This window comes from Archocentrus centrarchus, chromosome 22, assembly GCF_007364275.1.
Source record: "Archocentrus centrarchus isolate MPI-CPG fArcCen1 chromosome 22, fArcCen1, whole genome shotgun sequence".
NCBI lineage: Eukaryota > Metazoa > Chordata > Actinopteri > Cichliformes > Cichlidae > Archocentrus > Archocentrus centrarchus.
This window is the reverse complement of record NC_044367.1, coordinates 21,036,245-21,053,198: the sequence shown is the minus strand read 5'-3', so window position 1 is coordinate 21,053,198 and position 16,954 is coordinate 21,036,245. Positions and strand designations below refer to the sequence as shown.

At 39.9% G+C, this 16,954-nt stretch overlaps 2 protein-coding genes across 3 annotated transcripts; both read left to right on the top strand.

Annotated features, from left to right (window-relative positions):
- The first annotated feature begins 95 nt into the window (after positions 1–95).
- LOC115772290 (ezrin) lies at positions 96–9,927 on the top strand. The gene is given in 15 exon segments (XM_075074344.1): positions 96–383; positions 2,020–2,103; positions 2,720–2,815; positions 3,289–3,563; positions 4,214–4,297; positions 4,836–4,982; positions 5,376–5,472; positions 5,619–5,782; positions 5,901–6,031; positions 7,149–7,309; positions 7,577–7,669; positions 8,370–8,435; positions 8,437–8,479; positions 8,482–8,630; positions 9,263–9,927. Coding segments are annotated over 15 exon segments (2,031 nt in total). The 5' UTR covers positions 96–107; the 3' UTR covers positions 9,428–9,927.
- Positions 9,928–10,909: 982 nt separating this feature from the next.
- Positions 10,910–15,096, top strand: kcnk3b (potassium channel, subfamily K, member 3b). Of its 2 annotated transcripts, XM_030719061.1 has the most exons (3): positions 10,910–11,634; positions 12,928–13,772; positions 14,362–15,096. In XM_030719061.1, the coding sequence occupies exons 1-3, from the start codon at positions 11,352–11,354 to the stop codon at positions 14,395–14,397; spliced, it is 1,164 nt and encodes a 387-aa protein (XP_030574921.1). In that variant the 5' UTR covers positions 10,910–11,351; the 3' UTR covers positions 14,398–15,096. The 2 variants fall into 2 exon arrangements, with proteins under 2 accessions (XP_030574921.1, XP_030574920.1); XM_030719060.1 differs by lacking the exon at positions 14,362–15,096 and having other exon boundaries at positions 12,928–14,334.
- The last annotated feature ends 1,858 nt before the right edge of the window (positions 15,097–16,954 follow it).

The following is a 16,954-nucleotide window of genomic DNA, read 5'->3' as shown; positions in this document are numbered from 1 at the left end:
GCAGCCCTCACTCCTGTCACCTCCAAACAGGCATAAATAGTACGTCCGGCCCCTTATAGCCTCGCTTGCTCTGATCAAAGGTCACAGCACTTAAGGTGCTGAGGCAGATGATTGTCTTTGGGTGGATCTACGTGTCTTGTCCTGCCAGCAGCCACACTGGAGGTAAATCTGTCAGTTTTGTGATAGTAACTCCCACGTTAGTCTGCGTAATCTGCTGCCAAGTTCAAAGGGCACAAGCCCTGCCCAGGAGTTCGCAAGCAAGAGCGGTGCAGTGTTCTTTATCAGGTGCAGGTTCAGCTGGGAGACTGTCACTGCAACCTCTGACAATCTGGAAACCACTTGGTTCTAATCATCCACCAACCACAGCCAGGATGCCCAAAACGGTAGGACTCCCATGATTTAAAGGATTCTGTGTCACTGAAGTGTTTCTTCCTGTTCCGTAGTCAGAAAATGACAGCAGTGGGTTTATAACTCAATTTATGTGGTTTGTCGTATTATTTTTTTGCTGAGAATGTGCGAGAAAAAAGACACCGAGCATTAAGCAAATTTAAGAGGCATTCACATAAATACAGATAGTTTTATTAAATGTTTTTAACAAAAAAGAAATCTGACCAGGCATCTTGTTTCCAAGAGTCCAAGATCCTTCTTGGTATTTACTCATTAACTAAGTGCAGAGTTTGACCCATGCTGGGTTTGACATTCCTGACAGAAAAAAATGCTACTTCATATCTACATCCAGCCTGTCTGTTGTTTGACTGGGCATGCATAATGCATCATAATCATATTAATTCCCTTTAGTGGCACTGGAATGATTTCTAAATGCTGAAAAATGAGCTGATGACTACACACTTTAACTGCTTTTCTCCGCTCCTTTGGATTTTCTAAGACACCCTGCAGTAATCATTCCTCTATCTTAAACAAAGAAAACTGTTATGTTCTAAATGTCCTCAGTTACTTAAGAGTTCAGCATCAGTCTGCTGGAAAACTGATAAGAAAGGCTGGCCTGTGCATTATGAAAGCAACTCTGTGCTTATATTGACTCTTCAAGGAGAAAGCCTCTCTTAGGAGGTCGTGCTGACGTCTGCACCCATTTGTCTGACCTTAAACTAACTAGAAATCAAATAAATGTATGAGTAGTGGTAGCAGGTGTTGTTTGCGTTATGGAAAATGATTTTTAAACAGCTAAACAGAGGAGGTACCAAAAAGCACAATCCAAGTATAAACAAATGAAGATAATCCTACAGAGTTTAATGTCATAATCTAGTGACTGATTGTAATGGATTAGTGATTCAGTAGTGATGTCCACAGTCAATGATTAGACGATTAAAGCTGTGGAAGGCAGCGTGACGAATGCACCTGCAGGATGTCAAGGACTAGTGAAATTATCTTATGTATGCCATCACTGAAGGTGGAAACAGTTGAGTAACATGTCAGAGGTTTCACAAATGGATGTTCCACTATTCACTGCTCAAGTTTCAGTGGGATTATCTTTACGACATCCTGGGGTGTGCTCTAATATAACTTCATAAAACAATTATGTAACTGCTACAAGCCCAACCCGGCCCGTGGTCAGGGCTGTGTTATTACTGAGAACAACCTTCTTTGGGAAATCTGTTCTACAAACACTTTAAAGTGCCATTTCTTTTCTATTTAAATTGTTGCTGTTGTACAACAGGCTGATCTTGACTAACAATGGTTAAGTCAACTTGGCGAGAATTATAATCTGCGTATGTGCAACCTTGTGAAACTTCGCAAGAGTAGTTCAAAGTCTAATGAGATAGTGAGCAATTATGGTTTATGAATAATCCACTTCACAGCTCCTTCACACAAAATGACTGCAATATTGTCTTTTCAGAAAGAGATCTAATCACTACAAACTAATCATAAGATGAAACTGAAGTATTTCTCCCTGGTTACAGATTCTCTGAGAAAAGGAAATGGATTGTTTGCAAATAGGATTCATGTGTATCCAAACAGAAATCTCTGTCATCATGTGACTAAACTACCTTTATCCTGCAGGTCAATGTTCGCGTCACCACAATGGACGCGGAGCTGGAGTTCTCCTTCCACCCCAACACAACAGGGAAGCAGCTCTTTGACCAGGTCTGTCTGGTACACTTTACAAAGCACATCCTGTTATAGTTTTATGGATCAGAGATGATTTTATGTAGATGGAAAAGTTTCTGTTTCTTTGTTTAAAAATGTCTTCTTTTGAGTAGTTCTGTTCATGTATTTAAAAAAAAAAAAAAAAAAAATGTCAAAGTGATGGATTAAGGCCAAACAGCAGCAGTGCAACAGTGTAAATATAGGCCTTTAAAAGTCCTTTACTTCAATAGAGAAATGCTCTCATACACTTGCTCAAGTATTTGTTTTGCAGATAAATGGCCTTAACTGCTACTAATGTAACTACATCATAATCCAGTGGGTATTTTAATCCATAGCAGCATGTCCTTCATGAGCTGATAATATATTTGTAGCACAAACTCTTCATCAGCAAAGTATCTAATAACTACAGCTGCCACACAAATCTAGTTAAGTCAGCCTGGTAAAAGTTAATGCTAAACGCCAGCTTAATGTACTCCCAAATTTGCATGATCTTACCCAAAGGTTTTATTCTTCAGAGAAAGATTATTGCAAGTGTCAGCGAAGAGGTTTTGATTAAGAAATGAAGGAGTTGAGAAGATGTGCAGAATTTTGTTATCATGTCTCCACTCTGAAGGTCGCCAGGACCATCGGCCTGCGTGAGATTTGGTACTTTGGACTGCAGTTTGTTGATACCAGAGGATTCATGACATGGCTGAACTCAGAAAAGAAGGTGAGGATTTGCAGTGATATTAAATTCTGTTTAATGCCGCTTTTAGAACAGCTGATGATGATCCATCAAAGATAGATTTGCTTTCTGTACAATGTAAAAGCCTGGACTCCTGCTACAACTCTGTTCTTCTACATCTAACTTTTTGGGTTTTTTTAATTTTTATTTTTAATGTTAAATGTACTGTATTATTTGTATTCATTCTAAATCAAATTTGTGTCTTATTTTATTGTGTTCTTTCTGTATTTTGTGCAGACGAGCATTTGATTGTTAAATCAGGAGTTTAAATAAGTGAATTCTATGTTGTTTGCAAAAGTTTTTATTGATTATTTTATTCATGCTAGTCATTGTTATGCTGCTTTTTGTAATTTCCTGTTACCTTGAACTTAGAGTGCCTACACACTAATTTATCTATTCCACTGCCTTTGCTACTCTGCTGTAGGTACTTTAATCATATTTAATTATTATCTGCCAAGGTGATGGCTCAGGAAGTGAAGAAAGAGACTCCCCTGCAGTTCAAGCTGAGGGTCAAGTTTTATCCTGAGGATGCAGCCGAAGAGCTGATTCAGGACATCACCAGGAGGCTCTTCTTCCTGCAGGTGAAGGAGGAGATTCTGGGAGAGGACATCTACTGCCCTCCAGAGACCGCTGTGCTGCTGGCCTCTTACGCCATTCAGGCAAAGTATGGAGAGTACAACAAGTCAGTGCACCAACTACGTTACCTGGCCTCTGAGCGTCTTCTGCCCAAGAGGTGAGTGCGAGTGGATCTGTGGGAGCTGCCCAGAGATCACCAGGCAGGCAGGTCACTGCAACTCAGTACAACTTCACTGGTCCTTGCAACGGCAGTTTTGTGAATTTTTACAATTTGGGAGTTATGATGTTTCAACCTGTAAACAGAAAAATCTCTGCAACACCACAACTTCATTTGGCTTTCACAGTTTGATTACCACATGTGCTATTCTCTTATATAACTAACAGACATCAGCTGCTTTGATAGTAAGTACCAAAACCTTTTGTTCCACACATGTAACCACATGGATGAAGCAGCTCCTTCTCTTTACCTGGCTCAGCACACTTAAAAAACATCAGGGCTAAATGCGAATGGTTGCGTTTTCCATCAGCTTTGCACTGATAAAGTGACAGAATGGCTGCATCACAAACTATATTTTTGTATAAATGGCCTGCTTTCCTTTGCATAACCTGGAAAACAAATTTCAGCATCATCATCATCCAAGCAAATAGCTCCCTGAATAACCAAACTCTTAACCCCTTTGTTATAACACCCTTTCAGCTCCAAACAAAGGATCGTCTAGAAGGACACAACAATACATCATGCGTATGATTTAACCCTGTATGTATACACAGACTGTTTACATACTGATAGCTTGTTGCTCCCCTCAGAGTGCTGGACCAACACAAGCTGTCAAGGGAGCAGTGGGAAGAGAGAATCCAGGTTTGGCATGAGGAGCACGGATCAATGCTGAAGTGAGTGAAGACTGAGTGGCGTAAATCTCCTCCAACGAATGAACAGCAGTCTTAGTCTCACAGCATCTCAGAGTTTTAGAATGAATGAACTTTTGCAAGCAATAAAGTTCAGTAGAGCCTGAAGTACATGTTCTGACTCATGATCACTCCACATTTATAGATACTGCAGTGTAACTCAGCATAATGGATTTCAGCTTTTATGAATTATACAGAAATTCAGCAGCAACTATTTTATAACTGATTGCTGTCTTTTTGATGTCACAAAAGGCTTCAACTTCTCCAGTGTAATGATTCCTTTTCTTTAGCTCATGTTATATTAAACTGGAGAGGCGTTTAGGAAATGGTCACTTTTTTTTCACTCTAAGTGGTTAAGAAGGGACGCGGATCATTAGCTGCAGGCTTGCTGACTTTATGTGGTTCTGTTTTGATGACCTTTCAAATAAATGGTTTTGCCACAGTTTAAACCCAAATATTACAGTAAAAGACAAATTAGTCTGTTGAGCATGAAATAATTGATTTCTTTATCTAATCTGATCAGGGAGGAGGCCATTATTGAATACCTGAAGATCGCCCAGGATCTCGAGATGTACGGCATCAATTACTTTGAGATCAAGAACAAGAAGGGCACAGACCTGCTCCTGGGAGTCGACGCTCTGGGGCTCAACATCTATGAGAAGAACGACAAGTAAATCAGCGTTTATATTAGTAAATCTGCATTTATGTTGTTTGTTCCCTGTTTCGGTTCACTGTAACATTGTTCTGTGCACTGACCTGATAACACACAGTTGTAGACAGGAGGGCAATGCACGAGTGGTCAAACACCTCAGTGGTCCACGTGTTTCACCTTTCCTTTCAGTCAGTTTGGTTTTAAATAACATAGTTGACCATGTCGATGTTGCTTTGAAGAGGTCATTGACCTAATTCTTTTGATAGTCCTACAATATGAACCTACAAGCCCTCACTGGCCTCTTCCTCTGATACCACATGTGTCATCCTGTCCCGCTGTAAACCTTTTATGCAAACAAACCTAAAGCTCCTACCATTCTGTTTACAAGGTTTCTTTTTTCCCATTTTCCAGGCTCACTCCAAAGATCGGCTTTCCCTGGAGTGAAATTAGAAACATTTCTTTCAATGATAAGAAATTCACCATCAAGCCCATAGACAAGAAAGCCCAAGTAGGTGTTTGATGAGTCTAATAATCTTTGTACCGCGACTCCCCACATTTCAGAAACTGCAGCAGTTATCAAATAAATTTTGCTAGATTGAGAGATTTTAAATGAAGTCTACACCCTTACCCCCCCTATTCTTTTGTCTTTTAAAGGACTTTATATTCTATGCTCCACGCCTGCGAGTCAACAAGGGCATCCTGCAACTCTGCATGAGCAACCATGAGCTGTACATGCGGCGCCGCAAGCCCGACACCATCGAGGTTCAGCAGATGAAGGCTCAGGCCAGACAGGAGAGGCTGCAAAAGAAGATGGAGAGGTGGGTGAAGCTAAGTGCCCAATTAAAATGATCTAGACAAACTTAGAATTGGGATTTGAAATGTGGGCTGTGATAAAGGTGATAAAGGTGTGTAATCAAGCTTTTGCGTGTTATGCAGGGATCAGCTGGAGAACGAGAAGAAGAGGAGGGCGGCCATCGAGAGGGAGAAGGAGGAGATGGAGAGAGAAAAGCAGAACCTGATGGCGAGGCTCCACCAATTTGAAGAGACAACAAAGAGAGCAGAGAGGGGTGAGACAGAAAATCTGACACGCAAGCTGCGTCGCTGCAGAACTTATCCACTGTACAGTGCTATAAAAATTCTTCCCCTGATTTCCCTAAAACTATCATTAATCATCTGTTATCACCCATAGAAGATTAAAGGCTTTTTTTGTGGGGTTACAGATTTCAGACTTAACTCCATCCATCCATCCATCCATTTTCTTGGGTTCTGATTGAGGGTTTACGCTTAACTATTTAAAACACGTTTTTACTGCCCTCTGCTGTTTATTTGTTTGACAGAAAATATTACGTGTGAGCAAGAGTGACAAAAAGGTGTCTTAAAGTGTCCCAGGTGATTAAAGTAAACATTTCCTTCTTGTTTACTTTACTTTTTTGGCTTTTCATGTGAAATCTGCATAGTTTAACTATTAATGGCTCTTAATAATTATCCAAATTAAAAAAGAAAAAAAAAACTAAGAAAAAGGAGGGCCACGTCTATATCAATGATTGGTGGTATAAATATGGTAAAAATGAATATCTTAACAAAATTTCTATAATCTTATCAAATACATATTTCAGAGTAAGAAGGGCAGATGCTGTTTTCACAACATGGTTTGACAAACGTGTGAGGAGGATAGGAAACCTTTATTTGAATGGCATTATGTTTGGCGAATTTTGTCAAACCTATGATCTTCAAAAAAGGCATTTCTTTAACTATATACAGATAAAAAAAAAAAAAAAACCCCAATCTTGAAAATTGAAAAAAAGAAGGTTCATATTTCTATGTTCTTCACAGCCTTGCTCTCTTATTAAAACATCAAGGTTGTGAAGAGAGCACCATAGAGGCACAGAGTCTGGACTGGTTGAAGGAGATGGTTGCTTACATTACACTGGAGAAACTGACTTATGTAATCAGAGGGAAAGCAGCAGAATTTGAAGATGTTTGGAAACCTTTGTTAGAGTTTCTGAAGTTTGTATTTACTGTTCAATGTTTATTATTGTTTATGTTTATGTTGTAGATTTAAAAAAAAAAAAAAAAAAGTGGCAAAATTTATCAAAAATCTGAGTTGTGAGTTTCTTATCCTGCATTATTATAAAAGTGTACAGTGCTTTATAGATTTCCCCATGTGCTGACTTTGTCACGCAGAGCTTCAGGAGCAGCTGGACCGGGCCATGAGGCTGGAGGAGGAGAGGAGGAGGGTGGAGGAGGAGGCGGCCCGGCTGGAGGCTGAGAGGATGGAGGCTATAATAGCCAAGGAGGAGCTGGCCAGGCAAGCTGAGGACCAGTTAAAGAGCCAGGAGCAGCTGGTGAGTGTGGAGCACATGAGGGAAAAAGTCCTGATAAAGCTTATCTGCTGTTCTAATGGCAGATTAAAGTAACACGGTCTTCAGTATGTGTGGGGGGGTCGGGTTGAGGAAATTCTCTAAAATTTGTTGTAAAACTTGTCAAAAATTTGATCACACAACTCAACTAATACAGTCATATTTTATGATATAAGATCTAAAAATATTTTTAATGAAGGTAAGCATAGGGTTTTAAGATGACACGTCACAATGTTTTGCTTCCTCCTTCAGGCTGCAGAGCTGGCCGAATACAGCGCCAAGATTTCTGCACTGGAGGAGGCCAAGAGAGCCAAGGAGGAAGAGGCTGAGACATGGCATACCAAGGTGGGTTTCCAGCATACAAGTAAATGATGCACAAGTCACAGGGAAACCTGAAAAATGTCACAGTACAGTAGTCTATTACCATCCTGTTTCCAAAACAGGGTGGCAATAGATCCTTTGAAAAAAAGAATGTAAAGACAGAATGCAATGATTTGCAAATTCTTGGAACTTCACAAGTCTTACACAAAATAACAAAATATCAACTGTTTAAATGGACAAAACTAGCCAAGAACAGTTTTGATCTTTCCAAATGTAAAAATCTAAAATCTAAGTCTAAATTTACTGTTGTAAAGAAAGAAAATTATATATCTTTATTAGTCATCCATAATCTGAATCTTTTGCACTGCAATTCATATTGCATATTTTCACTTGTGACATAAATATTTTCCTCAAAAACATCACATGGAATCTGCTACAAACATACTAGAACCCTTTCATTTTTTTCATATTTATATATATTATATATATATATATAAATAATTTTTTTTTTTAAACTGTAAATCAAGCAGTATTAGGTCTAGTGGTGGTGGAAAGTTCACAGACACATCCAGGTTTTCAACAAATAAGAAGTGAGAAAGCTTGGTTTGGTCCTTGCACAAATTGATCCTGATAAAACACCTACAAATCCCACATTTACATTTTAATCAAATGTTCAATGATGTAAACAATCAGCAAATCTAACACACACTCCCCTTCTTTAAAGGCTATCGAAGTGGAGGAGAGTCTGCTGAGGACGAAGGAGGAGCTGCAAAGTGTGATGCTTTCCGATAACTCAGCCTCTGTTGCTGTGCGTGCTTCCTCCTCCTCCTCCTCCTCCTCAGACAGCGAGAGTGACCATGAGCACAGTGAAGAAAACAGCACCTACAGTGCCGAGCTGCAGACACAAGGCATCGACAATGACCGCAAGGAGGAGGAGCGAATCACCGAGGCCGAGAAGAATGAGCGCCTGCAGAAGCAGCTTCAGGTGAGTTCAGGGACTAAGAATACATCTCAGATCAGCTGGAGTCTGCATCAAAGTTTAGTACTTTTGCCATGTTAAAATACTTCTGGGCACCTTTTTGATTTGTGAAGGTTTACAAGCTGGCAGTGAGACCTGCTATGATGTATGGTTTGGAGACGTTGGCACTGACAAAAAGGCCAAGCTGGAGGTGGCAGAGCTGAAGATGTTAAAGTTTTCATTCGGAGTGACCAGGATTACAGGATTAGAAATGAGTAGATCAGAGGGACAGTTCAGGTTGAGCAGTTTGCAGACAAAGTTAGAGAGTATGGTTTGGACATGTTCAGAGGAGGGACAGTGTAGATACTGGACAAAGGATGTTGAATATGACAAAGGAGGATGCAAGGGATAGCAGATAATCTGTTGTGGCAAACCCAAAAGGGAGCAGCCCAAAGAAGATGATTCATTTAGAGATATCACTTTCTCCCCATTTTTTTTTTTTTTTTTTTGGATGGAGCTTTAAAATAACTGCACAAATAACTGCATGGAGGTGTTGCCAAGATGGCTGCTGAGTCGCAGTACTTGCTTGTTGAGGTTCTTTGATAAACAGATAAAGTGCATTCTTTCTAGTTTAATAACTGAACCTGACTCCCCCACAGGCCCTGAGCTCAGAGCTGGAAAAATCCCGAGATGATGACAAAAAGACCCAGAACGATTGGCTCCATGCCGAGAACGTCCGCGCTGGCCGTGACAAGTACAAGACCCTCCGTCAGATCCGTATGGGCAACACCAAGCAGAGGATTGATGAGTTTGAGGCCTTGTAGAAATCCCAGAGACCTGAAGCTCTCTCCCAAATACCTCATGAAGGCCTTGTTCAGCATTTTAATATAACTGAAGCCACATGTGATCCCAAAGACCTGGAAAAGGTGCAGAGCTGATCTGTGTAATAATTTCTCCATTTTACTTTACTGGCTGAAACTGGCACTGTGGGTCATTTTGCTTTATTCTGTTTTGTGTACCACTCAAATGTTTCCAGTGTGCTGTTTGGCCCCATTAAAATGTAATGTTGATGTGCATCACTCTGGAGACCAGATATACTGTATGAACAAAGCTAGTACGACAGAGTTATTGCAATTTACCTTTGCAGGTTTGTAACGATAACAAACTGAAGTGGCTAAATTTTGATTTATTTAAATGAATGCCTGACGTTAAAAAGACCTTTTTATTTTATTTGTTCGATAGTTTTGGCTACAAAATGTCAGCAAAGTGCAGAAAAGTTGCAACTTTTGTTCCAAGAAGCTCAGTGTAATGCCTTCATGCATACTGAATCTCAGTTTGTAATAAAAATAAAACTAAGACAATATTTCTGTTGAGCATTAGTTCTTTTAACTCCCCTGCCTCATACTCCTGTATTTTATGTGTGTAAATAATAGTGCAGCTCATTTCATTAATATACTTATACAGTATAATCTCTCCTGTTTCAAATGTATTATTTTTTATGATTTTCATAAATTACCTACGGGGATTACTTTTTTTAAACACAAAGGAACATTAAAATGAAATCCATGTATAAAATCAGTGGATAAGACCTCAAACTCAGAATTAACTAAACGTCCCCTTGTGCAGTTTCATATATTCATGCATGATAGAAAATAAAGGCAGTAAAGGCTTTTTATGAGGCTCTGGCATCTCTTGCAGGCATTAAACATTAAAGTTTGTAAAAAAAACAAAACACAAATTTTCATAATTGGCATGATTCTATTCCATTAATATCTGTGCAAGGAAAGAATAAAATTGTATTTCATTGCTGCATTAATGCAAATATTTTTGTCTTTTGTGTAACTTTCACCATTTAAAGGGGAAAAAAGCTGATGTGAGTGCAATAGATGTTTTTCATTTTTCTCACAGAAGAAAAGCTTGAGCGATGCCTGCTTTCCACTTTGACTCCCTATGATGCATGCGAACACTAAATTCAGACATCATGCGGCTCCCTGCGGTGACAGGTCAAAACATCCGCAGCTGAAAGTGCCCATTATAGTAAGATGGGAGGGCGAAACACTCAAATAGTAATTCCACATTTTTTGCTAATTAAAGCTCACAGATTTTCTGAAAAACCTGTTTTTTTTTTGTTTTTTTTCCTAGTCTAAATGATTCTTTTCTTGTAGTTGCAATTGAGCTGAAGAATCCTGCAGCTCACCGGGAAGAGGATGCGCGTCTTTTAAATATTTGCACAAAATGGTTATCATCAGGTTGCTAGACAACTTGGAACCAGAAGAGTCGGTCTGTTTAAATAGCCACTAGGTAAATATTTACGTGAACGATCACATGGAAATCAAGTTGTTTTTTTTCTTCTTTTTTTTTTTTTTTTTGGGTCCGCGTTCTGGCGCTCTTCTTGGAAGCTGGACCAACGTGTTCATCTTGGCCCCAGAGACGGAGGCTGGACGTGCGTTTGTATATTTATTGCAAAAACTCCTTAAAGATGAGCGCTTGCTTTGAGCTGCTACTCCAAGAAGCCGCCTCTGACAGTCTGTGGGATTGCCCTGTGTTCCTTTCCTGTGCAATCTATATATAAGTCGGTGACAAATAGTCCAAATACAGTAGCAACCCAACTGTGATGTGGGGGTGGTGCTGAGAGAACAGCTCCGTCTCCAAAGTCCCCCCTCTGTTGGATCCGGAGTCCGTCAGGAGAAGGTGGCAGAGAGCCTCAGCTCCCACCTGCGCTCTATTTTTCCCCCTCTCTTTATTATCATGAAGAGACAAAACGCCCGGACTCTCGCCCTCATCATGAGCATCCTCACCTACTTGGTGGTCGGAGCGGCCGTCTTCGAGACCTTGGAGTCGAAGCAGGAGAAAAGTCACAAAAGGAAGCTCGACGCCAGAAAGTACGAACTCATGCGCAAATATAACTTGACCAAAGAGAACTTCGCAGAGCTCGAGCACGTCGTTTTACAGCTCAATCCTCACAAAGCAGGGGTCCAGTGGAAATTCGCTGGGTCCTTTTACTTCGCCATCACTGTGATTACGACAATAGGTGAGCAACACGTATTTAATCAACATGTCAACTGAATGTATTATTGCAATTCATTGAGAGATGTTGAGCGCAGGACCGGAGGCAGGATTTTTAGTGGTACTGGAGTCACGGTCCCCTTTGCATTAGTTTGTGTCTCTTCTTTAAAATAACGGATTAAAAAAACACCTATTTCTTCCTACAATCCCAGGGGCTTCTTCTAACCACCTAGACAAAGCATATCCTTTAAAACATTTTTGAGTTGCAAGTTCTGTTTCCTAAGAGCCCCCCCCCCCCCCCCCCACCACCACCACCACCACCACCACCACCACACACACACAAAAACAAACAAACCAAAAATGTTTAACTTTCACTTGTATAGCTCTGTGCCAGTCTGTATTTTAAATGACAGGGTGATAATTTGAATAAAAAGCTTGATATACACACACACACACACACACACACACACACACACACTACACATTGTGCATTTGCTATGTCCATCCACGCTGATGTTACTTTAATATTCTTCAACAAAATGAAGTTTTGCTTATGTTTAGGTGTCATCCCAAAAGTGCCAGGACAGATGCAATTTCATTCCCCCCCCCCAGTTAGATAACAGGTTTCAAAAAAGCATCTTCTCGTGCAGCAGATCTTTATTCTTTGAGCTATATCTTCAGAGCAGCTCTCATTGGCTTATAAATCAGAAAACTGATTTTTTTTTTTTTCTTAAATGTAATTGTAATAAATGAAAAATACAAAGAGACACCTGGACACGGAATCATTATTATGGCTGTCTATCTTTGCCAAAAATAATTATGTCATTGTACCTTTCCTGGGTGATTAAAGGGTAAAAATAAATATATTTCATTTCTGCCAAGACCAACCAACACCAGGTGTAATTATCAATTATTATACAATGTAAATACCATGTAATTATGCCATGTGAAGAAGAAAAAATATGGAGATGTCTATGGCTTTGGTTCTTGTACATTTCAGCACAAGTTATACAAAGAAATTGTGATCCCCTTTTTAAATATATTTCCAGCATTTGTAATATTTATACTGTCAACAATGTGGGAGTTATAACACAAATAAATGTTAGTTCACTACATTAAAGTGAAGCTGAATTGTCTTCCTGGGCTTTCCCTTTTTCCCTCAGTGGGTGTGTGTTGGTTTCCTGTGGATTTAAGTCAAGCTGCTGCTGTTCTTAAATATTTATATTAGGTGAGATCATTGCTGTTACTTGCTATGACTCACCATAGATAAAGAGTAGGGGCAAAGATATCTAAAAATATGTAATATTCCCTGTCTCAGGTTATGGCCACGCGGCGCCGAGCACCGACTCAGGGAAAGTGTTCTGCATGTTCTATGCCCTCCTGGGGATCCCACTGACCCTGGTCATGTTCCAGAGTCTGGGTGAGCGGATCAACACGTTTGTCAGATACCTGCTGCACCAAGCCAAGAAGTGCCTGGGAATGCGTCACACTGAGGTCTCCATGGCAAACATGGTGACGGTGGGCTTCTTCTCCTGTATGAGCACCCTGTGCGTGGGGGCTGTGGCGTTCTCTCACTCAGAGGGGTGGAGCTTTCTAAATGCCTTCTACTACTGCTTCATTACACTCACAACTATTGGGTTTGGAGACTATGTGGCTCTGCAAAAGAACGAGGCCCTGCAGAATGACCCTCAATATGTGGCTTTCTGCTTTGTTTACATCCTCACGGGCCTGACGGTGATTGGAGCGTTCCTAAACCTGGTGGTGCTTCGCTTCCTCACCATGAACACTGAGGATGAGCGCAGGGATGCCAAGGAGAAAGCATTGCTCTCTGTCAGTAAGTCCAGAGGAGAGGTGACTCATCTGTTACCAGTCTCAATATCAGCTTCCTCCACACCTGTAGCAGATGACGCCACAAAGGCTAAAGATTTAAAAGGTGTCTACACTGAAGTGCTGCAATTCCAGACTATTTGCTCCTGCTTGTGGTACAGGAGTGAGGAAAAGGAGCAGGACTCCATACCCAACATGATCCCTCAGGAGATGACATTCTCCGATGCCTACTTGCAGCAGAACAATGACTGTGCTCACTACATGGAGCCTGGCTCAACAGGCTGCGTTTGCAGTCCACGTCAGTGCACGAGCATAAGCCCAATTTCAGGCCTACACATTTTCTCTCCGTTCAGGATGTTTAAGAGACGCAGCTCCGTGTAGCCTTTCAGCACAACAGATTTCATTACAGCATAATTTGTCTATAACTGCCAAGTGGGCAACAGATACTTGGCAGTCCTCAGCAAATACATGACTGCAAGTCGATGTTTGTGGTGCTACAATCCCAGTAATCCAGAAGCATAACGTGCAAAAAGGGAAAAAGCACATACAGTACTGTAAACAACAAGGTCTTACGCAAGCAGATATTTGAGCAACATCACGCAGTGTTTTTAACTGGGGTCTTATTTCAGGGCATCCTGTATGCTTTGAAGAGTCCTGTAGGTGTGTAGAAATTGATCTGGTTCACCACACGTGAATAGTATGTGTGCACAGAGTGTAGGTAAAAGCAGAGCGTTTGTGCAGTGGGACAGTAAAAGGGTGACATAAAAATAATTAAAACCTGTCAGTCAGCAGCTCTAAAATATTAAACTTTGTGTTTTTGGTAATAACCTCAGAGGTGCTGGTTCAACTCAGGAGTTATTTCTTACTGTTGTAGTTTGTCAGCTGTTTTCCTGTGATAGGCACATGTCTTGATGATTTTCTGGACATTTCCACCATCATATTTGTGACTGGCCTCATATAAGTTGCCTTAAGTCACCCTGAAACAAATCGTGATTGTCAAAAGCTCCAAAAAGCTGACGCATACCAGTAATTTCATATGATTCATGTGTAGCTGCCCCTGTTTTTATGACTTCCAGGGCTCTTTGCTCAAAGTGCAGGTACATCACAGACATGGCTAAATTATGTAATGTGACAAGTGGATAGGTTAAAAAAAAAATCATATCTCAAACACAGTTAAAAATTCCATTTGGAAATAAGTACAGTGATCACAAGTAGACACTTACCAGCTCTGACTGAAACACTCAACTGGATTAGTTGTGCAACACTGAAAGCACTGCTTTAAAAAATGACTAGTGGGATGAAGCAAGAACTCCAACAGCTGCACCAAAAAATGAGCTTCACCGCCTTCCTATATGTGCTATTTTCATTTCCCCGTGACCATTAAAATCAAAGCTCCTTTGTATTTAGATACAAGACTTCAAGATAATTTTCCAAATAAATGCCTAGTGGCATTACCAAGATGGCTGCTAAGTGGCAGAACTTGCTTCTACAGGAGTTTGTCAAAACACTGATACCTTTTTACCATCTACCAAGCACCTCTAAAACTTCATTAATTAACGTGCATTGTGTCTCGTTGATTTCATTTGTACAAAAAAAGTGTGAAAATGTCAAGAAGCGAACCTCTCTTTTTAGTTAATGTGCCAAGCAAAGTAACAGCCTGGCAGACAAACTCCCATTAAGTGATAAGTTGCATTTTTTGCACTAATTAAATAAAAAAAAAAAAATCTTAAAATTTGTTCATATTTGAGTGTTATTAGCCTCCGAGAAGCAATTTAGAATTAAGAAAACAGATCTATCACTAAGCCTAAACCTTTAAAAACCTATCACTTAAGATTTTAGTCATTTCAAAAAGCAACATAAAAACATACAATATATGAACCACTTAGAGATTCAAACACAGATTATAATTATCTTTAAGGAGATGTTGTCACCACTGCTTTCTTTTGACTAGACAGAAATCACTGAATAATCAAAGCAAGCACATCCACTGTTCAGATATGAAGCTTGCAGGGCACCTCTAGATCAAACAGTAGAAGCAAGCTATTTGAGTAGCAGCTTGGAGTGGCAGGTGGGAGGGGGGTTACTATGTTGGTACAGTGGATAATAAGCTGGTTGTCAATCACAGATAATTATGTTACAATGGACTGAGCCTGGGTGATTGATGGAAAAGGAAAAATCCACCCTCAGCTAGTATTTCCTGTACTTCTGAACCCCGTTTGGTACTTAGTGGTGTATTTTTCTGTGGGCGACATGATGTGATGTCACAATCGGTTTATTTCAAGCACCTACAACAGATGATTAACCTCTTAAGATATTTTATTTATTTAAAAAAAAATTGCAGGAAATTTTTTGGTTTGTATGCCAAAGCAAAAAGTTCAACAACAATACAGGAGGTGAAGTTACACCAACAGAAATTAATGCATATAAAATTGAAGACTAAGACTGCTTCTAAGAGTTAATTGTTATTCTTCAAATTGCCGTAAAATAATAACAAATTTCTTTTATATAATTTCTGACAACTTAAAATGACGTTCAGATCACTCGTGACACCAAAAAGCATCAAATCTTCACATTTGAGAAGCTGGAAGCTTTGAATATTTGACTTTTTTGCCTAAAAATGACAATATTGTGCAAAAGTCTTGAGCCATCCCGCAATTCTTTATATTTTGCTAGGAAAATGGGCAATAGGTGCAACAGTTTATCAAAACATGCAAACATAATACAGAAAATAAGGCAAAAACAGAGTTTGCAGAATTCTAAGGAAAGCTTGAAAGTCAATGTTTGGTGTGACCAACACAGCCTTAACTGACTTAGGCAGCTTTCTTCTAATTTCTTTAAGTAGTCTTCAGGAAGAGTTCTCCAGACTTTCTGAAGGACAGGATGACCCCACACTGCTTCAATAATATTGTTGTCCGGGCTCTGGGGAGGCCAATCTATGACTGAGTGTTCCACTCTTTGTTTTTCTACCCAGGTATGCTTTCACTCCATTGGTACTGTGTTTGGGACCATTGTCATGCTGAAAATTTAAACCATTGCCAGATGCTTTCTAGATGATATTACATGGTGGCTCCAAATCTGGTGGTACTTTTCTGTGTTTATAATGCCATCAATTTTGACAAGATCATCAACACCACTGGCTCAAACGCAGCCCCAAACCATGACAGAGCCTCCACTGTGTTTTACAGATAGATGACTATAGACACTTATTGAATTTGCTCAAGTTCACTTTTAAAAATTAAAACAAATTCTGGCTCCTTGGAAGCAAATATAAAGAAATGAGGTGCAGCTCAAGACCTATGCACATACTGTAACTAAAATGACTTATTAATTAACCAAAATGTGGGATTGTCTGTTAATCAGGTAATAGATGACATAATTATTGTAAATGTATCCATCATGAATCCATTTTCTTCTGCTTATTCAAAACACAAAAGCAGCCAGATCCTACCTGTTCTCTCTGGATTTTTGTAAGATGTGGGAACTGTCCACCTGACGCACAAATATATGAGTCATGATTA